This window comes from Balaenoptera musculus, chromosome 4, assembly GCF_009873245.2.
Source record: "Balaenoptera musculus isolate JJ_BM4_2016_0621 chromosome 4, mBalMus1.pri.v3, whole genome shotgun sequence".
NCBI classification, from domain to species: domain Eukaryota; kingdom Metazoa; phylum Chordata; class Mammalia; order Artiodactyla; family Balaenopteridae; genus Balaenoptera; species Balaenoptera musculus.
This window is the reverse complement of record NC_045788.1, coordinates 62,320,495-62,345,200: the sequence shown is the minus strand read 5'-3', so window position 1 is coordinate 62,345,200 and position 24,706 is coordinate 62,320,495. Positions and strand designations below refer to the sequence as shown.

Below are 24,706 nucleotides of genomic sequence, written 5' to 3'. Positions count from 1 at the left end.
TTAACCAAAACATGAAAGTCCCATTCTCAAATAATATCAGAGCAGTAGTACTAGACCTATTCATAGCAATGCCTATTAGAAGCACTTGCAAAGGTGTACCTGAAAATGCTGCTCCATCACTTGGATTTTTCCCTGGTCTGGGCACTTTTTTAGAGCTCGGTCTGCATAATGGAACAGGATTTCCACCATCTGTAAGGAAAACAGCTTTGTATATAAATTAAAGTATATCTCTAAAGTTTTTCAATACTTAATATATGTGATCTTCTTAAATAATACAGAATCAGGCTTTGCTATCATATTAAAAATATAATTTAAAATTTTAGTGACTTTATTTCTCAGTTTTTCTAACCCCAGCCGAATTTCTTTCAGCCTCAGGGTTAGTTCCAATTTGCTAATCTTTCCTAATAAATACCTCCAGGTTCCAGACCTCATTAGTATATATATTGCTCAGGAAATAAAAAGTTGACGTTTAGCTCTTCAGTTACCCTCTGCATATGTCTTTGCCTAAAGAACACAGACAGCCAATACTTTTTTACCAGATACTGAGAAAATCACTTATAAGTCTCAGGATTGACCAATTTCTGTGTATGTTTTCTAAATGTTTATACTAATTTGGAATCTAATTTTTACCAATGCATTTGCACAATAAAAAGGGGGAGGAATGACTATAGTAAATGAATTCAAGCAAGTCTAGACTAGGAAAACAAAGCTAGTGTTAAATATTAACATTAACCATATTAATACTAATTAATAATAATAAACATCAGGCCTCTCTGCTCCCTCAGGCAACACAAACACTTGCACATATAGTATTTCTCATTATTACTAATCAGTTTATAAAGACCAACAAATGTCAACTTTCTGTGGGCTATAATTAGGTTCAGAGATAACCCAGATCCCTGGGTTTTTTACTCCTCCTACTGTCTGCTGTCTTTTGGCTATTTTACAATTTATAATTTTCATAAGAGAGTGAGCAAGGGAAAAAAGAAAGGGTGGTAAGAAGGAATTTAAAAAGCACTCAAGATAACACCAAGGAATTGCAATCTGACTTATTTTCTTAATACACTCTCTTCTTAACTGTAGTCATTTACCTAATCACGCCCAAGATTATTAGCAAATACCAAAGGCAATCTGCACTGTACCCCAGTAAAGACCCTATTAAAATACTCACCCGATCTGCAACAACAGCCTTTCTCTTACTGGCATCCCCTGATAATCCTGCAGAGAGGCAAAATCCAGCATAAATACAAAGTTAATCCATATCTTCAGGAGTGAAACTGCTCTGGCCTTCTACTGATAACCTATGCTAACAGTAGATATAACAATCCTTAGGTATCAAAATGTTGGATAATATGCCATAACAGGAACACCTCCCATCTATTGGACCAGATGGCATATCAATGTACTTCCCTTTTGTTCTAATAATAAATTTTCCTTATGAAATGAATTTTAAAAGTGACATTTAAAATTCTATATCCTGTATTCGTCATTAACCTTTTTCACTGAAAGTCTGTAAGGTTTGATAACATCTTGCTTATAAAACACTTGAACACTAAGTCAAAAGTGTTCTGTAAGTGATTAGTATTATTCATTTTCTCTGCTCCAGAAAAACAACACCTACTACACCGGTGTTCTGTTAACTTACCCACTACTGCTTTTGCTTTTCCTTCATGGAAGGACCATGCAAGGGCCAAGGCTTCTGTAAGACAGTCTTGTTTCAGGAGATGATCCACTCTCTAAAATGAATAAATGAGAGAAGACAGACCCCTTTGTCTGACCAATCACCAGTCAAAATTCCTATTCTACCTAATACCTTTCCAGAAGTTGCTGCTTAGTAGCTAAAATTATTCCAATAACCATGTGAATATCTTATTTCCAAGAAAAACAATTTCTTAAAGCACTGGATAGTACAGTGACTGTATAGGCTAGTATAAGCAGCCACAAGGCCTAAATATGAAAAGAGGAAACAGCTAGAATGTCACTGTAGCAGAAACAGCTAGTTATCACAACATCCATTCACTCCCTCCTCTTTCGTAACAAATCCCAAGTTTATTTGAGACAGCAATAAACCAGCTAAAGGACATTTCTAAGACTCCCTTGTAGCCACGTGGGGCCATGTGACTAAGTTCTGGCCAATGATAAGTGGAAGTGCTATCTGGACCTTTCTGGGATGTCACCTTAAAAGGCCGGGGTCAGCCTTCTCTTCTCTTTCCTCCTTCCTGGAATGTGGATTTAAAAGCTGGAACTCCAGCAGTCATATTGGAACATGAAATGATCTTGAGACTAGAATCCACACACAAGGATGGCACAATAGGGTAGTATGCCAAAGACCATGGAGTTGCCATACTAGCCACAGACTGCCTACCTCCAGATTGCTTTCACATGAGAGTTCTTTTACACCACTGGTATTTTGAATTTTCTGATATATGCAGCCAAACCTTACCATTAGTTATAGTCAGTTTTATCAAATCAAGTATATGATAGTTACAGTGGTTTTGATGTACACTTCTGAAATTAAAAAGCACAAATCCAAGTACTCTTTTTCTGCAAAGTCAGGACAAAGGACGTGAAGATGCTCTCAATTCAATGGCACTAACATATAAAATTACTTTGAACTCACCTCTCTCCAGCTCCTCAGCATCATCACATAAACAGACTGGAAAACAAAGAGATGGACATTAAAATTATCATCTTTAACAGACTTGTTTGAGAGACACATTTGTCTCAGTCCTACATCTCATTTCACATCTCTTTAAGTAAAAACATTTCATACTACAGTTAAAAGTATTTACTAAAGGGTCTTCAAGGGCCCACGTTAAAGAGTAAATCAAACATTTAAAGGTCAATAAGTCTACAGTCCAAGAAGGAGTTAATTCCACGGACAAGGAAGAAGGAAAGTCCAATCTCCCAACATGTTTCTCCATGCTGTTTTTTTTTTTAATTAATTTATTTAATTTATTTATTTTTGGCTGCATTGGGTCTTCGTTGCTGTGCACGGGCTTTCTCTAGTTGTGGAGAGTGGGGGATACTCTTCATTGCGGTGCGTGGGTTTCTCATTGTGGTGGCTTCTCTTGTTGCGGAGCACAGGCTCTAGAGCGCAGGCTCAGTAGTTGTGGCACACAGGCTCAGTAGTTGTGGCTCACGGGCTCTAGAGCGCAGGCTCAGAAGTTGTGGCGCACAGGCTTAGTTGCTCTGTGGCATGTGGGATCTTCCTGCACCAGGGCTCAAACCCGTGTCCCCTGCATTGGCAGGCGGATTCTTAACCACTGTGCCACCAGGGAAGCCCTCCATGTTAAGTTTTAAAAACAAATCCACAGGAACAAATTGATATACAAAAAGTTCCTATTCCAAGTCAAATGTCTCAATGCGTTTTAATATACCCTAAGATGATCTAAGCTAAAGGACATCTTAATTACATGTCAAATATTAATGATAAGGTATCTTCCTGGTCATGACAACATAAATGTGAAGGAACATTATGAAAGTATACCTCTGAACAAAGAAAACCAGAACCTAAACAAAAGTAAAAATACAGTTATGTCTAAAAGTAGAGGAAATAAATTAATTCGTTGTAAAGCACAGAGAACTATATTCAACATCTTATAATAACCTATAATAAAATAAAGGGGCAATCTTAAAAAAAATTAATTAGTTAAAAATCATCTAACCCCTAAAAGTTTTCGATTACTGCTAATCAGTATTCATTTTGTAATGCACTGCCCTCTTTACCAACAACCTCCTTCAGCCCCTACTATCCTGACACAAATGCACACCAAGTCACAGAGTGGAAGAACTTACTTTTGTCCCCAAATAAAAGATCTGACCACCATAGCTACTGATGGATTGATAACAAGCCTTCTCTCCAACCAAAGCCTAAAAAAAAAAATTTAAAGGTAAAAATTACATGCATTAGGAGTCTCAAGTTTTAAAGAATGTGGATTACAGAGACAACATGGTTTCATCCCATAATTGAGTGGGGGAAAAAATGTCAGTCAAGTGCCAGCCTGTCAGTGGAAGTGGCATAAAGGACAAAGTGCAAAAAGTAATTCTCTGCTTATATACGGTCTCTTTATTTTTCAGAGTAATGCGTAAAGGGAAGAGCATGCCAACTTCTAAATTTGAAGCAAAATTGTTGCAACCTGCCCACTACTGGATGACAGGTAGTCACTGCTTCTGGCAAAGAATAGGGCTAATTGAAATGGTACCTCCAAGTTCTTTGAAATAAATATCAACAAAAAACACAAGAGGAAACAGGAAGATAAAGCAGCATAGTATATGAAAGTCAGCACAGCCCAGCAAAATAGAAACGAAACCTACTGTCTGATAAATCTGGTTGCAAATTTGGGCTCTGTCACCCAGTAGGTGCCAGAGTTTAAACAAGTTTCAAACTTCTGACAATTACATTTTTCCATCTTTGAAAACCATGCAGTTTCTGGGAAGCTTAAATACATTAATATTTATAAATCTCCTAAAATATGTAAGTGGTCAATACTGATAACTAGTAATTTTTCTTAACTTTTTATCATGAAAATTTAAAAATATATACAAAGGTAGAGAGAATAAAATAATGAACCCAATGTATCCACTAACCAGCTTCATTAATTATCACTTCATCACCAATCTTGTTTCATCTATATTCCCACTGACTCCCCTATAACACAGTAAAAATTCTAAAGTAAATCTCAGATCTTGAACATCTCATTTACAAAAATTCAGTATATGCATAATAAATAAATCCTTCTAGCGTAACCACACAATTTCATTGACAGGCTTTCAAAAATTAACAATCATTCCTCCATGTCAAATATCTGATCAGTGTTTGGATTTCAAATTGTCTCATAAATGTCAAATGTTATTGAGGTTTCTGTTCTTTGTTTAGTTTTGTTTCTACATTTCATTTGTTTAAATCAAGACCCAAATAAAGGCCACACACTGAAGCTGGCTGATGCATCTCTTAAGTCTGTTTTAATCTACAGAGTTTGCCTCTATCTCTCACGGTCCTTTATTTTCCTTGAAGTTTATTTGTTGAAGACGCTGGAACACTTATTCCATAGAGTTTCCTACTATCTGGATTTTGCTAATGGCATCCCCATGGAATCTTTGAACATGTTCCTCTGCTTCTGTATTTCCTCTAGAAGATCAGAATCAGGGTTTTTTTGTTTATTTGGTTTGGTTTTCTGGTAGTACCACTTTAAGTATGACGTTAGCGGTAGGATTTTTGTAGATGCTCTTTATTATCAGGCTGAAGAAGTTCCCATCTATTCCTAGTTTGCTAAGAATTTTATCAGGGATACGGAATTTTGTGAAATGCTTTTCTACATCTTTTGAGATGGTATTATGACCTTTCTTTTGCAATAAACTAATACAGTGAATTACATTGACTTTTTTTTTAATAATTTATTTATTTATTTATTTATTTTTGGCTGCATTGGGTCTCCGTTGCTGTGCGTGGGCTTTCTCTAATTGTGGCAAAGGGGGGCTACTCTTCATTGCAGTGCGCGGGCTTCTCATTGTGGTGGCTTCTCTCATTCTGGAGCACTGGCTCTAGGCGCACGGGCTTCAGTAGTTGTGGCACGTGGGCTCAATAGTTGTGGCTTGCAAGCTCTAGAGCAAGGCTCAGTAGTTGCGGCACATGGGCTTAGCTGCTCCGTGGCACGTGGGATCTTCCCAGACCAGGGCTCAAACCCGTGTCCCCTGCATTGGCAGGCAGATTCTTAACCACTACGCCACCAGGGAAGTCCCTACATCGACTTTTAAATGTTAAACCGTGTTGACCATGATTACTCTTTTTATACATTGCTGGTTTCTATTTGCTACTATTTTAAGGATTTTTGCTTCTCTGCTCATGAGGTCATTGGTCTATAGCATTCTTTATTGTAATGTCTTCAGTTTTATTATCAGAGGTAAGTTGGTGTCATAAAAAGAATTACGTGCTCTCTTTTTCTCTATTTTTAAAAAGATTTTTGTGTAAAATTGATATTTTTTTCCTTGAATATAATAGACTTCACTAGCGAAGCTATCTGAGCCTGGACTTTTTTTTAGGAAATCAAGTTAATGTACAGCCACATAGAAGTACAACCACTTAGATTTTCACTTCTTCTTGAGTCAGCTCTGGTAATTTGTGCCTTCCAAAGAATTTTTCCATTTCATCCAAAATTGTTTAATTTATTGGCATAAAGTTATTCATGTTATCTTTTTAATATCTTTAGACTCCATAGCAACCGCACCTCTCTCATTCCTGCTATCAGTAATTGTGTCTTCTCTTTTTCTGGATTAGTCTCACTGGAGGTTTATCAATTTTATCTATCTTTTAAAGAACAAGCTTTATTTTCTTTGATTTTCTCTATTGTTTGTCCATTTCCTACTTAACTGATATATGTTCATCTTTATTATTTCTTCCTTTAATCTACTTCAAGTTTATTTGCTCTTCTCTATTTCCTTAGATAGAACCCTAGATAAGTGATTTAAGATCTTTTTTTTCTAATGTATTTAACGTTATAAATTACCCTCATATTTTTTTCTTTTTTTAAATTTATTTATTTTATTTTTGGCTGCGTTGGGTCTTCATTGCTGCGCACGGGCTTTCTCTAGTTGCGGCGAACAGGGGCTACTCTTCGTTGCAGTGCACGGGCTTCTCACTGCAGTGGCTTCTCTTGTTGTGGAGCACAGGCTCTAGGTGCACGGGCTTCACTGGTTGCAGCATGTGGGCTCTAGGGCGCACAGGCTTAGTTGCTCCACGGCATGTGGGATTTTCCCTGACCGGGGGTCGAACCTGTGTCCCCTGCATTGGCAGGAGGATTCTTAACCGCTGCGCCACCAGGAAGTCCCACACTCTCAAAATTAATTATAGACCACAATATTTTTCTGAAATATAGCTGATTTACAATGTTGTGTTAGTTTCAAGTATACAGCAAAGTGATTCAGTTATACATATATATATTCTTTTTCAGATTCCTTTCCCTTATAGATTATTACAAGATATTGAGTATAGTTCCCTGTGCTATACAGTAGGTCCTCGTTGGTTGTCTATTTTACATATGGTACTGTTTATATGTTAATCCCAAACTCCTAATTATCCCTCCCCCTCTTTCCCCTTTGGTAACCATAAATTTGTTTTGTATGTCTATGAGTCTGTTTTATAAATAAGTTCATTTGTATCATTTTTTTAGATTCCACATACAAGTGATATCATGATATTTGCCTTTCTCTGGTTTACTTCAGTCAGTATGATAATCTCTAGGTCCATCCATGTTGCTGCATTATTTCATTATTTCATTCTTTTTTATGGCTGGGTAATATTCCATGTATATACCACATCTTCCTTATCCATTCATCTGTCGATGGACATTTAGGTTGCTTCCATGTCTTGGATATTATAAATAGTGCTTCTATGAACATTAGGGTGCATGTATCTTTTTGAATTATAGTTTTGTCCAGATATATGCCCAGGAGTGGGATCGCTGGATCATATGGTAATTCTATTTTTAGTTTTTTAAGGAACCTCCATCCTGTTCTCCACAGTAGCTGTGCCAATTTACATTCCCACAAACAGTGCAGGAAGGTTCCTTTTTCTTCACACGCTCTCCAGCATTTATTATTTGCAGAGGTTTTGATGATGGCCATTCTGACTGGTGTGAGGTGATACCTCATTGTAGTTTTGATTTGCATTTCTCTAATAATCAGCAATGTTGAGCATCTTTTCATGTGCCTATTGGCCTTCTATATGTCTTCTTTGGAGAAATGCCTTTTTAGATCTTCTGCCAATTTTTTGATTGGGTTGTTCGTTTTCTTGATATTGAGCGGCATGAGCCATTTCAGACCACAGCTGTTTGATATGCTGTATTTTCACTTTCGTTTAGTTCAAAATATATTCTTATTTCCTTTGAGATTTCTTCTTGACTCATGGGTTATTTATAAAAGTGTTACTTAATTTCCAAATATTTGGGTTTTCTCCAGATTCACCCTGATGATTCCTTCAACAATTTGCTGTAGTTTGTTTTATGGCCTAGCATATAATCTATTGGATGCTCCACCTGCACTTGAAAAAGTTTGTAATTTGCTTTTGTTGGGTGGAATATTCTATAAATGTCAGTTAAGTCAAGTTGGTCAATAATTTTTTTGTCTTCTATACCCTTGATGATTTTGTCTACTAATTCTATTCATTACTGATAAAGGAGTTTTGAAATTTCCAAACTCTAATTGTGGACTTGTCTGTTTCTCCTTTTAGATCTGTTAGTTTTAGTTTCATATATTTTGAAGGTCTGTTATTGGGTGCTTAAACCTTTAAGATTGTTATGCCTTCTTGACAAATTAACCCTTTTTTATCAATTTGAAATTTCTCTTTATCTCTGACAATATTCTCTACTCTGAAATCTACTTAATCTGATATTAAAATAGCCATTCTAATGATTAGTGTTTGCATGATATGTCTTTTTCCTTCCCCTTACTTTTAACTTGTCTGTGTCTTTGTATTTAATGTGAACTTTTTGTAGACAGCACATAGTTGGTTCTTGCTTTTTTTATCCAGTCTGACAATCCTTGCCTTTTAACTGAAATGTTTAGACTATTTCCATTTCCTATAATTACTGATATAGTTGGGTTAAATTATCTTATTGTTTTCTACTTGTACTACCTGTTCTTTTTTTATGCTTTGTTGAATTTAATATTTTTTAACATTCCGTTTTGTTGCTACCAATGACTTATAAAGGTATACTTCTTTTTCAGTGACTGCTCTAGTGTTTACAATATGCAGGTTTAACTAATGTTAGTCTACATTTACATAATATTATACTATTTGATGTATAATGTTAAGAACCTTACAATAATATACTTCCTTCCCCCACTCCCTGCTGTTATGTACTATTTTCATCACACTGTTACTTCTACATATCATAAACATTACTTTTGTTTTAAACAGTCAACTGCTTTTGTTAAATGACAATATTAAGGTATAATTTACATACCATAAAACTCACTCATTAAGTATACAATAATTTTCAGTAAATTTACAGTTGTTTGACTATCACCAAAATCCAGTTTTAGAACATTTCCATCACTCCACAGAGATACCTTTTACCTATTTCCAGTCAACCCTCATTCCTACTCCTGGTCCCAGTCCCACTAATCTACATCTGGCTCTATAAACCTGCCTTCTCTGGACATTTCATATAAATATAATCAAAGAGTATATGGTCTTTCCATATGGCTTCTTTCACTTAACACAGTATTTTTGAGGTTCATCCACGTTGTAGCATGTGTCAACAGTTCACCTTTTTTATTGAGGAATAGCATTCTATTACGCAGATATGCCACATTTTGTTTATCCATTTATCAGCTAGTGGACATTTTCACTGTTTTGACTTTTTAGCTATTAAGAACAATGCTGCTATGAACATTTGTGTACAAGTGTTTATGTAGAGATATGTTTTCGTTCCACTTGAGTAGCTACCTAGGAGTAGAATCGCTCAGTCATATGGAATCTTTATGTTTAATATTTTGAGGAACTGCCAAAATGTTTTCCACAGTGGCTGCACCATAACCCACAAGCAAAGTACGAGAGTTCCAATATTTCTGCATCCTAATCAACACTTGTTATTGTCTGTCTTTTTGATTATAGCCATCCTAGCGGGCATGAAATGATATCTCACTGTGATTTTGATTTGCATTTCCCTAATGATTAATGATGTTGAGCATCCTGTCATCTGCTTATTGGCCATTTGTGTATCTTCTTTGGAGATTGCTGCAGTTTGTTTCTGATGAGAAATCTGCTCTCACACTTATTGTTGCTCCTCTGCATTTAATGTGTCTTTTTACTCTGCCTGCTTTAATATTTTCCTCTTTCCAATTCATTTGGATCAATCTATGTTTATTTTACTTGTGCTTGGGTTCACTGAGCTTCTTGCAATTCTGTGTTTACAGTTTAGGAAAGTTTTTGACCATTATTTCTTCAAATTTTTTTCCCTCCTCTCCTTCAGAGATTTCAACTACACATTTATTAGGCTAAGTGGTGCTGTCTCACTGCAGTCACTAACACTAGTGTTTTTTTAATTTTTTCTCTCTGTTTCATTTTGGATAGATTCTATTGCTCTATCTTCAAGTTCACTAATATCTTGAAAACTATTGTTTTTTGGGTTTTTTTCCTGATTTTTTTTCCAGACAGGAGAGTAAATCCAGTCCCCATTATTCCATCTTGGCTGAAAGTGCAAGTTCAAAGTCTATCAGTATTTTTAATAACCACTCAGACAAAAGAAAATATCTAAGTGTGGGACAATAATTATTCTTACTTTAGTGAATTCTACTGAATTACCATTTCTTCTCCTGGATTTCCTGGTTTCTAAATTCTGAAAATATATATGGAAGACCCTTTCACATATATTTATGCTCTAATATCTCAGGGAGATTTGAGCAATGGCTAGATATTATACTGCAGACACTCATTATATATGACCTTCATTACTACTTTTTTCAAGAAATTATCCAGAGAAGACTCAAAAAGTCTAAATTTCCTGCTTAAAGATTATTGGCTTAGGAAACATGAGATCACAATTCAAAGTAATTTAACTGTAAACTACCTGTGTAAACTGCTAAAGGCCATTATTGTCATTGCTTAAAATATAGTAAAATTAATACTAAGATCATAACTTTTGTGTCTTCCTTCTCTGCAGGCTCCTACATTTCATCTACTTCCTATTCCTCCAGAATCATCTTTCTTTCTCTCAAAGCTATCTTTGCCTTTTAATGGCTACAGCCTCCATACCTGTTCCAGCCTTTACTAATCACCCAAATATTTCCAAAGCCTTATAGGCTACCTGTCTCTCTAGTCATTTATTCCTTAAATCTATCAGGCTTGTTGCCAACATAATAAACTTTCTAAAATACCTTGCTTTTGCAATTTCTTTCTCCTGAACTTTCAATTTCATTTCATTATTTCAGTATGAAAGTTAAAATTCTTTGGTATTAAATTAGTCACATTTCCAAGTAGAAGACAACAGGAATTATTGTTCTAGTTCACATTCCTGAATACTTACAAACACACTCACATCCACTTCAACCTAGTTAGTGGCTTTTAAAAAAAAATCTCAAGACATAAAGATAACTTGTCAGAATTCCTATTTCTAAAACAAAACAACAACAAAATACCAAGGTTATCAAAGCAATACTAAGATAATGGATTACCCTTACCAGTGCCTGGCTCACGTTTCCTCCAGTGGCTAGAGATTTGAAATGGCTGCTATTATAGACCAACTGAACTTCTGAGATCTCCACCGTTTCCAATTCCTCTTGAGTTTGCCGATCAATCACATGCAACTTCTCTACACTGTCCAAGAGCACAATCGTGCGTGAGTTTATCCACTGTAATTCAAGCACACAACAACACAAAAGTGAGGCCCATCCCACACCATCATCCAGGGCAAAAAAGCTTGGCAACTCGCTTAAATGACACTGACGACCTTATCCATTTAATTAATAACTTGATGACACCACAATCACAGCAAGAACTACTCGGTGACAACCCAGAGAACAACAGGTGCACAGCGTAGTATTGAGTTTTGATGGTGTTAAAATGACTCATAGTGTAAAAGAAGGCTAACTAAGAGCTCTAATAGATATTATGGGATACACTGTTTTTTATCAATGTTTTTGAAAGGTACATCGGCACAATGACTTAAGCAAAGTGACCAACTTTGCATTTCTAGTGTTTTTGACATTAATCAAACAAAAGGGCAACTGCAACCTCATAAACCTATCTGGTCAAAGAATGATTGTTACCATTTAAGTAATTCATATTTAAAAATACAAGCTATTTAAAATATATATTTCCTTCAAAACATACCTACCAATTATGGCAGAGTTCTTCGCTCTTTCTATTTCTCTATATATTCTGAATATTCTTTAATTAGTACTATTATAATCTTAAAAGTAATAACAATAATTATGTTAAAATCTTCTGAAGGATACCATTTTGATAAATTTCTTGGGTTATATATAAGATTTCTTATTTTCAAAATATTTTTTTGAAAAATCTCAATCCCTTCCCAAGAAATAAATGAAGTCTTAAAATCTGCTCAATTAGAATTCTAAATTAGCCAGAACAAAGTACTTCCCCTGTACTTTCTCTCTCTGGTATTCATTTTGGTTTATTTATATGAACTCTTTCCATGTTCTCAGAAATTATTTGTATAATATATCAAAGACAATCAAGTTGAAAATGGATCAATTTTCTTTTAACTATGTTGAATATATACTTTTAACACTGTGTTACACGGGAAGGGTTTGGTTTGGTTTTCCAAAAAAAACTGTCCCTCAGGAAACAGAGTTTGACACTCAAATCATTTACAAAGAGCTTTTGTAAGGTGCTCTCTTGATCACTTTACTTTGAGAAACAAAGTATCATTTAGGAAAGACACATTATTCAGCCCCTGTATAAACTTAGTGCTAGTTTTTAGATGCTTTCAAAGGTCACCTGGTTAAAAGAGAAAGAATGACAAAAAATGTTAGCAGGATTAGCAATTATTCTTCAGATTAGATCCTCACAATTTTAAGTGTTGACACATTGTAAACAAGCCTTTTAAAGGTAATTTACAAAGCAATGCAGTTAGGGGTCACATCATGAATAGGACAGGACAGGCCACAGGACAAATGAAAAACACCAACTGTCCTACTATTAGGAGTCCTACTATTAGGAGAATGGCTACGTGTGGTTGGGAAAATTTCTTCCAGGGACAGAATCATATGCAGATTTTTAAAGTGCTGTATCTCAAACATCTTAAATGGAAGCGATGATGATGAATTCTAGAAAACTGTGTTAGATGATTTTCAACAAGGGGTTCTGGTGATGACAAAAACACTGATGTCTTACACGCATGAGAAGAGGTTGAACAATATTATTTCATGAAATGTGTATGAAAAAAAGTATTATTTCTAAATCAAGTCTGTATATGAGATTGAAAGGCAATGTGCAAATAAATTAATAAATCATCTATTATAAAAATTGATGCAAAAAGAAATAATCTCTTTTTTTTAAACCAAAAGTTGCTCAGGACTGAGATGCATAGTAGAGAGAGAACTCTGAAAAGTTTTTAGCCACAGATAAAGAATAGCTCCTGAACTCCTGAACCAATCAGGACATACTCAGAAGTACAAAAATGTGTTAACAAAGAAAGCCCGGCAATGATCCTGAAGAAATGATTCTGATCTCCCCTTTGAGCTAATCAGGATATTAAAGAAAACTTTTGCTGATCCTGCCAGTGTTCAGCAGGACATAAGGCTAAAAGACAATAAAAATAATGTGGCATCACACCAGCCTCAGACTTTATTCAGTACAAGCAGGATTTAACTTTTTTTTTTAATTTATTTATTTTTGGCTGCACTGGGTCTTCGTTGCTGCGTGTGGGCTTTCTCTAGTTGCAGCGAGCGGGGGCTACTCTTTATTGCGGTGCGCGGGCTTCTCATTGCGGTGGCTTCTCTTGTTGCAGAGCACAGGCTCAGTAGTTGTGGCGCAGGGGCTTAGTCACTCCGCGGCATGTGGGATCTTCCTGGACCAGAGCTCAAACCCATGTACCCTGCATTGGCAGGCGGATTCTTAACCACTGCACCACAGGGAAGCCCAGGACTTCACTTCTGTCCACATTTTATATAATCCTAAAGGTCATGATTTATGGCAGAAATCCTGGTAGCTTTAATACAACATGCACTCAAAACAATTACATAAAATGAAAGGGGATATTTCATTTCAATAATACTCACAGTAAAGTTGATGAGGTCATAGTATAGGTGAAGATGCTTTTGCTTAGTAACATGTATTGCTCCAGATTCGTCTCTCTTAACCTGATGATGAAATAAAAGCAACCTAAATATCAGCTATTGTTTGAGAGACGTTTTAAAGTCTCACCTAGTCAATCCACCTAGAAGATGATTTCCATTCAGAATATGGATAAAACAAAAATACTGATAATTAAAGAAACTATACAAATGAAAAAAATCATTCACATCATGATTTGTACCAAAATCCATGGTACATCTGGTCAGTGGTCTAATTGTCAGTTTAGGCATACCTTGTTTTATTGCACTTCACTTTATTGTGCTTCCAGATATTGTGTTTTACAAACTGAAGGTTTGTGGCAACCTTGTGTCAATCAATTTATCAGCGCCATTTTTCCAAAAACATTTGCTCATTTCATGTCTCTGTGTCACATTTTGGTAATTCTTGCAATACTTCAAACTTTTTCATTATTATTGTATTGTTATAGTAATCTGTGATCAGTGATCTTTGATGTTACTATTGTAATTGTTTTGGCATTTTTTAGCAATAAAGTATTTTTAAATTAAGGTATGTACATTGTTTTTTTTAGAGATAATGCTATTCCACACTTAAAAGACTACAGTATAGTGTAAACATAACTTTTATATGCACTTGGAAACCAAACAACTTATGTGACTCACTTTATTGCAATATTTGCTTTATTGCAGTGCTCTGAAACTGAACCCACAATATCCCTGGGGTATGTCTGTACAGGCAAATGCTGTATGTAATATTCACTCTGTCATAATTCAGAAAAACCTAACTGCATCATGTCAATGACTATTTAGCCAGAGTTAAAGCATAAAATGGGATTGGTGGCATAATGTAAAAAAGTAAAACAAAAGTTCATTAAAAGAAAAAAAACTGTTGCAGTGATGAAACTAGACTTCTTTGGGTGAAGTATGATACTATTATAGCTCAAACAGCCCAAAATTTCCCAAAAGAACCTCAAGTGTCAATATTTTACTTATATATGCATATATATACTCTCTATAATCTTCAACCGTCCTTATAATTTGCTCTCTCCACTTATGCTCCAAGGTGACAGAGCACTGAGGAAGAACAACACACCACAATGACCTGCCTGAAATTCATGACGTTTAATTCAACCTGGGTTTTCTTGCACACTCTCCATAGTAGTCTTCTAGATGCCTTCCTTTCCCTTTAAGTCACAATTCCTCTTTGCCTTCTAGTCCCATCACTTGTAGTGTTGACCTCACCAGATATCTTAACAAACAACTGAGACCATTTAATGTGAGCCCTTTGTGTACTCCCATCTTCACTTCCTAAGTCACCTCCCCTGTAAGAAAGAATGCTCTGGTAAAAAGGAGCCTAAGATCTACAGCTATGTGTTTAAGAGTAAGTTCCACTATTACAGCTGAGTCACCAAGGGTAAATCATTTATTCTTTCAGTTTCCTCACTTGTAAAATGAAAATAAGACAGGACCAAATTGTTCCATATCTTGCATATGTTGAAAGTGTTTCGTAAACAAAAAGGTCAATGCCAACATTAACTATTCTAAGATTGGCTAAAGTCCTTGCTATAGAAAATCACTTCACCTGTATATACTCTAAATCCTACTCCCTCCATTGCTGCTTAATATTACCCCTCCCCTGCTAACATACTCAGTCACTCCTTTCAAAGGACCTTTTTCCTCTTGCTATCAAACAGGTTTCTGACTTCTCCATCTTCAAAAAACAAAAGCAAAACACCTTCCCTTCATTTACTTCTTCCAGAAAGTTAACCATTCATTTTCCTCTTGTAACCAAATGCTGTACTATGATTGTGTGCGTCTGTTCTTCTAGATACCCATTTCTTTAATGAGGCTCTATAAACTAGCTTCCACCTCAATTCCACTGATAATTAGTCCTCTGAAAAGTTTCTAAAGAACTACTTCTTGCATATCTGGTGGCCTTATGTTCAGTCTTCTTCCTTGATCTCTCTTTGGCATTGGTATTACCCTGGAATTGATAATGTCCTGAAGTCTCTCCTTCTTCATCTTCTGTGATGCCATACTGGTCTATTTCCCCTCCTACCTCTAGATGCCTTTATAGGATCCTCCTTTCCTATTGTCTTTTCTTTTTCCTTTCCCCTACATGAGTGTCCACCAAGGTTATGTATGCTTTTGCTTTTGATTTTCACAGCTTCAACTACCTTCTCTATTTTGGAATTCTCATTTTCACCCCAGACCTGGACTGCCTATCCTCCCAGAAGACATTCCCCAATACAACACTTGAGAGCCTCACCTTCACTTCCAACCCAACACATTCAATTCTTCCCTAACCCTAATTCATTGAATATTTCATGCTTCTAAAATGCAAAGCCAGAAATGCAATGTTTTGTTTATGTCCTTCGGTCCCCAGATCCACTAAGATAAGAAGCCTTGTCTTTCCTTCAAAATGCCATCCCTAACTCTCACTGCAACCAACCATCCTTGTCTAAAGACCTCACACTTGCTTTATTACAAGAGCAAAACCTTTCCTTTCCCTCCAACCTCCTATAATCTGTTCTTTTTGCTATTTCTACAGTGATCTTCCTAAAACGTCACTTTAATCACATCACTTTAATTACCTAAGAACCTGTGATGGCTCCCCATTACCAATCTAGGTCAATTATTATATAATCTAGATCAGAGGTTGGCAAACTTTTTCTGTAAAAGGCCATACAGTAAGTATTTTAGGTTCTGCAGAGCATACAGTCTCTGTCATGACTACTCAACTCTGCCACAGTAGTGCAAAAGCAGCCATAAATAACACCTAACCGAATGGGCATGACTGTGTTCAATAAAACTTTACAAAAACAAGCAGCCAGCCAGATCTGGCCCATAGGCCATAGTCTGCCAACCCCTAACCAAGATCCATGCCGTATGTTCAACTTTATTCTCAACAATAAGTTTCTCCCTGTCATTAACTCTATAAATATTTATTAGGGACTTTCTACATACAAGCACTGTCCTAGTGGCTGGAATAGAGCAGTAGAGTTGGTTTTAGACTTACAGAGCTTTCACTCTAGTGAGGAAAAAAAATATTAGATAAGTAATTTTAAAAATGCTGAATGTTGTCAAAAGAGGTCTTATCGGTGTCTATGAAGCGGGAAATGCTAACCGAGGTCAGGAAAGGCAATGCTAATCATGAGCCAGTATAATGTGGAAGAGAGCACACAGCTTTCCTGGTAGACGTGTTGGCATATGTAAAGACACCGAGGCCAAAAACATGGAAGCAACCTAAATGTCCGTTGACAGAGGAATGGATAAAGAAAATGTGGTGTATAAATATATATGTATACACACACACACACACACACACACACACACACAAACAGAATACTATTCAGCCACAAAAAAGAATGAAATAATGCTATTTGCAGCAACATGGATGGACCTAGAGATTATCGTACTAAGTGAAGTAAGTCAGAGAAAGACAAATACCATATGATATTGCTTATATGTGGAATCTAAAAAAATGATACAAATAAACTTATTTTCAAAACAGAAACAGGCTCACAGACATAGAAAACAAACTTATGGTTACCAAAGGGGAAAGGAGGGGGAGGGATAAATTAGGAGTTTGGGATTAGCAGCTACAAACTACTGTATGTAAAATAAACAACAAGGTCCTACTGCACAGCACAGGGAATTATATTAAGTATCTCATAATAATCTATAATGGAAAATAATCTGAAAAAGAATATATATGTGTGTGTGTGTGTGTGTGTGTATACATATATATATAAAAACTGAATCACTTTGCTGTACATCAAAAACTAACTCAACACTGTCAGTCAACTATACTTCAATTTAAAAAAAAAAAAAAAAGACACTGAGGCCAAAGACTAGTCAGGAAGCTACTCCAGAGCCTAGGCTAGAAGTGTCAGTGGGAAGCAGCAATGGGGGAGACAAAGAGGAAGTATACTCAGAGTCAATAGATGTGTGATAGAGTAGAAATAAAGGGAGAAGTGTAACCGAAAGGCAACTCCTAGATTTCTGGCTGGAGAAACTAGGTGGATAGTGGTGTACTTGCTTCACTGAGCTAGGAAACCCAAGAGGAGATTCCACAGGCACATTCTTACCTCTATAACTTCAGTTCATCTTATTTTCCCCAGTATGCATATTCACCCCTCCTATAGTATTTGCCTTTTTTTGTTTTTTTTATAAATTCATTTATTTATTTATTTTTGGCTGTGTTGGGTCTTCATTGCTGCGCACAGGCTTTCTCTAGTTGCAGCGAGCTGGGGCTACTCTTCATTGCGGTGTGTGGGCTTCTCATTGTGGTGGCTTGTCTTTGTTGTGGAGCACAGGCTCTAGGCGCACGGGCTTCAGTAGTTGTAGCACACAGGCTCAGTAGTTGTGGCTTGCGGGCTCTAGAGCGAAGACTCGGTAGTTGTGTCGCACGGGCTTAGTTGCTCCGCGGCATGTGGGATCTTCCTGGACCAGGGCTCGAACCCATGTCCCCTGCATTGGCAGGCAGATTCTTAACCACTGCGCCACCAGGGAAGTCCCTAGTATCTGCCTTATATCCTTCATAAAGCCTTCCACAGCCTCTTTAGTCCGTACAAATCTCTTCATACTCTGAACTTATATCAATTTTTAAATTCTCATCACCTACTTGAATCCTTAAACTGTTCTCACTAGTAGTAATGAACATACTGGTTTTGCCTTTCAAAACATATTTTAACCTATGTGAAAGAAGGAGTTAAGTTTTATACTTCTTTCAATTGCCTCGTGTCCATTACAGTGTAGATAACATAGTATGTGCTCAATGATAACTTGCTGTCTAATAAATACACTATATGCAGATAGGTAAGCCATTAATACAGACCTATGTACATTTATATATTTATACATACACATAAACCATCAATTATTTATTAGTCAAAGGAGATGGAACTGAGAAATATACCATGAAGAGGCATGGAGCTGAGGGTGATCATCATGTTTTCCATGTTAACCACTAAAGCCTCGAATAAACATTAAATAGGTCACTTTCTCTCCAAAGAATTATGATAGCATATTTCTTTGACACAATATTAAATTACTGGTGAATCAAAAAAATAATCTTATGATAAAGGACTTTACCACAGATCTAGCATCATATTAGGACTTACCAGTAGAAAATGAACAACATCTCCTCTGCAGAAGGCAAGCATGGGATTCACATAATTATGCACTGCCACAAAGTGCCAGGCCAGCAATGGAACACTGGAAGGATCCATCTAAGTGAGGAGAAGGGAAAAAAAAAGTCATCACTGTTAACAGACAGAAAAACAAAGGGAAAACTCTGGTTTACAACAGCATCTGACTGGTGTTCCTTGATAAAACTTCTCCTAATTTCTCATTAAAATTCCTAAAGTAGGGACTTCCCCTGGTGGTGCAGTGGTTAAGAATCCGCCTGCCAATGCAGGGGACACGGGTTCGAGCCCTGGTCTGGGATGATCCCACATGCCGTGGAGCAACTAAGCCCGTGCGCCACAACTACTGAGCCTGCGCTCTAGAGCCCGCGAGCCACAACTACTGAAGCCCATGCGCCACAACTACTGAAGCCCGCGCGTCTATAGAGCCAACGCTCCGCAACAAGAGAAGCCACCACAATGAGAAGCACGCGCACCGCAATGAAGAGTAGCCCCCGCTCACCACAACTAGAGAAAAGCCGGCACGCAGCAACAAAGACCCAATGCAGCCAATCAATCAATCAATCAATTCCAAAGGAGCAGGGACTGACTGGGAAGCGTCATGAGGGAACTTTCTGTGTGGATGGTAATGTTCCACATCTTGACAGAGGTTTGGATTACAAAAGTACATACATTTTGGCAAAGTTCAGCAAATGTACACTCAAGATCTGTACATTTGTTGTATGTAAATTGTTACACCAAAGGAAAAACTTCAACAAATACTGAACTGTACTTAATCATATGCATGTTGAATATTTAGGAAAAAAAGAGTACTAATTTCTGTAATTTACTTGGAAATACATTTAAGAAAACATAATTTGATGGGTGCATAGAGATGAACAGGTATATAATAAAATACAATAAAATGCTAATGGTAGAGTTTTACAATGGAAAGTATATAGATGTTCAATGTAAAATTCTTTCAACTTCTCTATTTGTTTGAAAATGTTCATAATAAAATGTTGGAAAAAACACCAATAAAAACATACAAAAAGATGTAAACACATACTACCATGATAAATCTCAATTAGCCAATGAAGCTCACCTAAGAACTGTTAATGGCAATATAAGTCAGCTTTGCCAACTGAAAGGGCAGACCTGCTTCCCCTGGGGCCCAAAGATACACGGAGTACCAACAAGAAAACAGAAGAGTGAGCTCCCTCATTACGGCGGCTACTTTCTGAACTAGTCTTCGTTCTGCACCATCATTCTCCATCCCATCCCATCCCATCAATGCCTCTCCTCATATACACACTGGAAGAAAACAACTCTTTGAAAACAACCAATCAGGAAAAAGAAAAGGGAAATTGAGGTGTGCATAATACATTCTGAGAAGTATCATCCTCCAAAGTAAAATATCAGAGGCAGAAGAAGCCAAGGAAAGAGTATGCAGCAGCAATTCATGCTGGGTATTACGGTGGAGTGTTCTCTATCAGTAGTTCGTTATCAAAGCAGCAGCTGTTCATGAGAAAAAAACTTAACAGAATAAAGGTAGAAAAGTACAGATCTTGTGATCCCCAGGTTACTGCTGTAGTCACCAGCTTATGCTGCTTTGGTCACATCAAGGTAATCAGACAGTGACCTTTGCAGCACTGATTTCCATTCTACCTAGTTTTCTGACAACCTCACAGAATGTGCCACTTGCAAGTAATTTTCCCCAACCTCCTGACATGGTCTTTTTACCAATAAGATGGAGAAGCTTACTTACCCGTCCATAAGGAAAAGTCATCCACACTTTCAAGGATGGCTTCAATCCAATGACCAGTATCTTTAGGGGAAAAAATACATTTTAATATTTACCCTGCAATTTTCAAATTTTTGGTATTCAAAGCCTCTAAAGTTATGAGCTTCATCTTCTAAATACACCTACCTTTGTTAAGGATGCCATGGCCAAAAAGGAAAACTGTGTGATGGGATGATCTTTCAATTCGGGCTTAGAATGGAGAGGCTCAATACAGCACACTTCACCCTTGGAACCACTGAACAGGCATCTAGATTCACATGTTCTCACTCCCATCACTCTCCTGAAAATGTAACCAAAAAATGCCAGATCAACTTAGCAATGATCCAAGGCGCTATAGCCCTAGCGTGGCCTACTAAAAAAGCCTCCTAACTCCTACTCCTGCCCCCAACAATCCAAACTCCACATGACATCAGCATGCCATTTTTAATGTGTGGGTCAGATTTATCACCCTTCTCCTAAAAAATCTCCAATGGCTTGCCACTGTACATAAAATAAAATCCACTCTTCGCCATGTTTAAAAGGTCCTATATGATCTGGCTCCTGCCTTCACTCCTCTCCCACTACTGCTGCTCCTGACAAACGCATGCTCCAGCCACACCGTCTTTCTCTCCACTGCTCCAGCATGCCACGCTGTGCCCACCTCAAAGGCTTTGTGCTTGAACATCCCTCTGCCCGGAACACTTCTTCTACATCTTTCCACTTGTTGACCAGATTGTCATTCAGGTCTTTGCTCAAATGTCGCCTTCGGAGAGAAGCCTTCCTAAATTATACTCAAATGCACTCCAGCACACTGACCTGTTTTATTTTTTTCACAGTACTCGTAACTATCTATAGTTATTTCATTTATGCATTTCATTATGCATTTATGCCCGACCCAACTAGAATGTAAGTTCTATTGGAGTAGCAACCTTGTCTGGTTCATAGCTGTAACTCTGGTGTCTAGAACAATGCCTACACATAGGAGATGCTCAATAAACATTAGCTGAATAAATCAATAGTATTTTTTAAGCAATTACTTTGGGCTCGACATTGTTAGAAGGTATGAGAAATACAAGAAACATAGTCCTTACTTTGAAGAACTTATGGAAATACAATACACATTGAATTTTTTGTTCTACTTTTTAAACTCAGATTTATAAATGTTCTTCCATGTATCTAAATAGTCTTTCCTCTTATTTAAAGAGTAAACAGGGCAATGCCAAGGCAATAAAAACCTTTCTACACCTGGCCATTATGGTTATAATCAACTGGGCCTGGGGCCGAAACGGAAATTAGTGAGATACTCCAGGATAATGGTTCCCAAGATTGACAGAGTTTATGAATATTCTGGGGAGTAGGAGTCTAGAATCCCATCTCGGATCTACTGTGATAGAATTTGGGGAGGCCCGGCCTGGTGCTCAGCCCCCTCTGTATGTTCTATAAGTGTAATACACAGCCACAACCTATTTCCAATCACATGGGTTTTCCAGACCTCTTCATATTCAACTTCAAGTCATTAAACTGGAGCTAATCTTTTCATTTGTCTACAAATGTCCATTAGTCTCTTACTTAAATGTCAATTCAAAAACAGAGCCTCCGCTGTCGTTGCAAACTGCAAGAGTTGGATCATCTGTAAACTAAACAGAGAAGGAATTTATTTTCTTATACATTTTCAGACAACCAATCAAGTATTAAAAAGGTAAGGGAAAAAATTATAAAATTTTAAAAATCTAAGACAAACACATTTAATAGCATTTGAAATCACCTAAACTAGATCTACCTCAGTACTCTAAACATACAAACTTACCCATATTTGGAATAAAAATGGCTCAATATCTTTAAGAAAATGAGGCTTTAAAAAAAGCAAAAACCACCTTTCATCAGGGTAAAAGAAAAATACAAACTATGACTCATAACAGCCCTAAAGTTCTCTACTTAGGTTCTTTTTTTTTTTTTTTTTTTTTTCTACTTAGGTTCTTACATTAATTTTTTCTAACTTGCTATTAAGCTAAATAGGATACTTTGGATACATTTGCAGTTGCCTAGCTTTCAAGAATAAAGACACAGTGAAAGACATTTGGTATCTTTGGGAAATAAACTTATTGGAATATGTTTTCCAATAACTGAAGAGTTAATCCACTGCATGTAAAGCAGTTTAACTTTTTATGTAACTCTTCCTAAAACGTGCTGCCCCCTCAATCTTCTTCGACAGAGTATACTTCAGTTATTATTATCTACTCTGGAAAACTCAAATTAATAAATAATGTTCACAATGACAGATGGTCCTAAGGGCTTATGCGGTATGGTAGATATGAGTGTTGTAGGATACAAAATTGAATAACTTAATTTGTATCACTTACAGTGACTAATCTCCCTAACCCCAGAGGTTTGTGAAACCATCCTAAATCTCATGCCTTTGTGCTCTTCAGGGATGGTTGAGGTACAGGAGGCTACTATGAAATTATTCTTCCTCAACCCCACACACAGGTAAAGAAGTCCTACACCTTTGTTCTCAAGGCCTAGCTGAGTAGTTGCCAAAGTGGAGTGTAAGGAAAATAACAGCACTCATGATTTTATTTATTAATTTTCTACTTCTTGTGTATGTGTTTTATAATGTACTTAAATATAGTACACTAGCATATTTAAATAATTTTTAAATAAATATATATATATATATATATATACACACACACACACACACACACATACATATGTATATATAAATGAATTAAAGCCCAAATTGTTATTGATGGGATGTGTAGGGTTAAGTCTGGAGAACAATGAGTAAGAGGTTTGAAGCGCAAGTAGCCGTTGTCAATGGAAGACCTCAGAAGTAAAGTCAGTGTCTGCACTTATCACCATTCCCAAGCAACACAATGTCCACTACTAGTCTGCTTTTAACGTCAGCTGCATTCTTCTGCCTTTATCTCTTCTGCCTTTTTCTCTCTGCCTTTATCTCTTCTGTTTCCTATTGCTTCTCCCAAAGATTTTGCTTTTTTCTGCAAATGGACGGGACTTTTATAAACAACCAACCAAACATTTATTGAGCACTATTTATTGTAATGTGCTACTACATGTAACACACAAAAATTAAAGAGAAACAGATCCTGGTTTCAAAGATCTCAATCTTTTAAAGGAGATAAGACATAACACAAACAACTACAACATATTAGAGGTTGACTCATGCCATATGAAAAGAGGTCAAGATAAACTGCCATGATATTCAGAAAGAGGAGAAATTCTCTCTACTTTTACTTGTCTTGGTTGTTTTCATTGTAACTAAATGCTTCAACGCTGCTTTGTCACAAAAGACTTTTATGTAACTAACCGAGATGCAGACACATAAACTCCAGATGCTACCAGACTTTAAAAAGAATGTGTATGGATAAAAGAGGTCTGCACAGCTAAGTAACCAAATGTGTACATGGTTAAAATCCAGAAGATCTGATTTTAGACTTCCTTAGTTATAGTCCTGTACATTTTATACTTCTGAACATGGGCTTGACAGCATACAAAAACCAAGGTTCGCATTGCATTTATAAGTGAAATCTGTTACCTAAGTTGGTTTATTATTTTCAGGCATGTAAGGAGAAAGCCAAGATTCAAATCTTGATGCTTTTCCTTTGGAGGCCTGAAAGAAAATAAACCAACAGATTTGTTTCTAAACATAATGCAAAGCTTGGTTCTTTCACGATTGGTGCCTTGAACTTCAGGTAATTCCCAACAAAGTGTGACAGAGCACACCGCCTCAGCAATAAAATCCTGGCGGACTAAACAAAGTAAAAAGACCTTTTAAAATCTGTACATGGGTTTTTGGTAGGGTACTGCCTGTCTTTGCTGCCAGCCTTTCGTCCAGGATCACATCAATTTACTCTCCTTCCTGCTACATCTACTAGATTTCAATACAACTTACAGCTGAATGTTACCATGCCAGCCCACCTCTGGTTTTAACTTGGGAAAACATCTTGTTGGGCCAGTCAAATAAAAGACAGTTCACTTTCAAGGATTCTGTTTA

At 36.7% G+C, this 24,706-nt stretch overlaps 1 protein-coding gene across 1 annotated transcript in view; it reads right to left on the bottom strand.

Annotated features, from left to right (window-relative positions):
- VPS8 (VPS8 subunit of CORVET complex) overlaps positions 1 to 24,706 on the bottom strand; it is a 280,105-nt gene that overhangs the window by 215,513 nt on the left and 39,886 nt on the right. The window contains exons 11-21 of the mRNA XM_036850709.1: positions 22,261 to 22,328; positions 20,839 to 20,992; positions 20,677 to 20,736; positions 18,906 to 19,013; positions 13,747 to 13,827; positions 11,182 to 11,352; positions 3,799 to 3,873; positions 2,621 to 2,656; positions 1,646 to 1,736; positions 1,172 to 1,218; positions 100 to 189 (exon numbers count right to left, since the gene is read on the bottom strand). Of these exons, the coding sequence (XP_036706604.1) occupies positions 100 to 189; positions 1,172 to 1,218; positions 1,646 to 1,736; positions 2,621 to 2,656; positions 3,799 to 3,873; positions 11,182 to 11,352; positions 13,747 to 13,827; positions 18,906 to 19,013; positions 20,677 to 20,736; positions 20,839 to 20,992; positions 22,261 to 22,328 (981 nt within the window). The remainder of the gene's footprint in view (positions 1 to 99; positions 190 to 1,171; positions 1,219 to 1,645; positions 1,737 to 2,620; positions 2,657 to 3,798; positions 3,874 to 11,181; positions 11,353 to 13,746; positions 13,828 to 18,905; positions 19,014 to 20,676; positions 20,737 to 20,838; positions 20,993 to 22,260; positions 22,329 to 24,706) is intronic.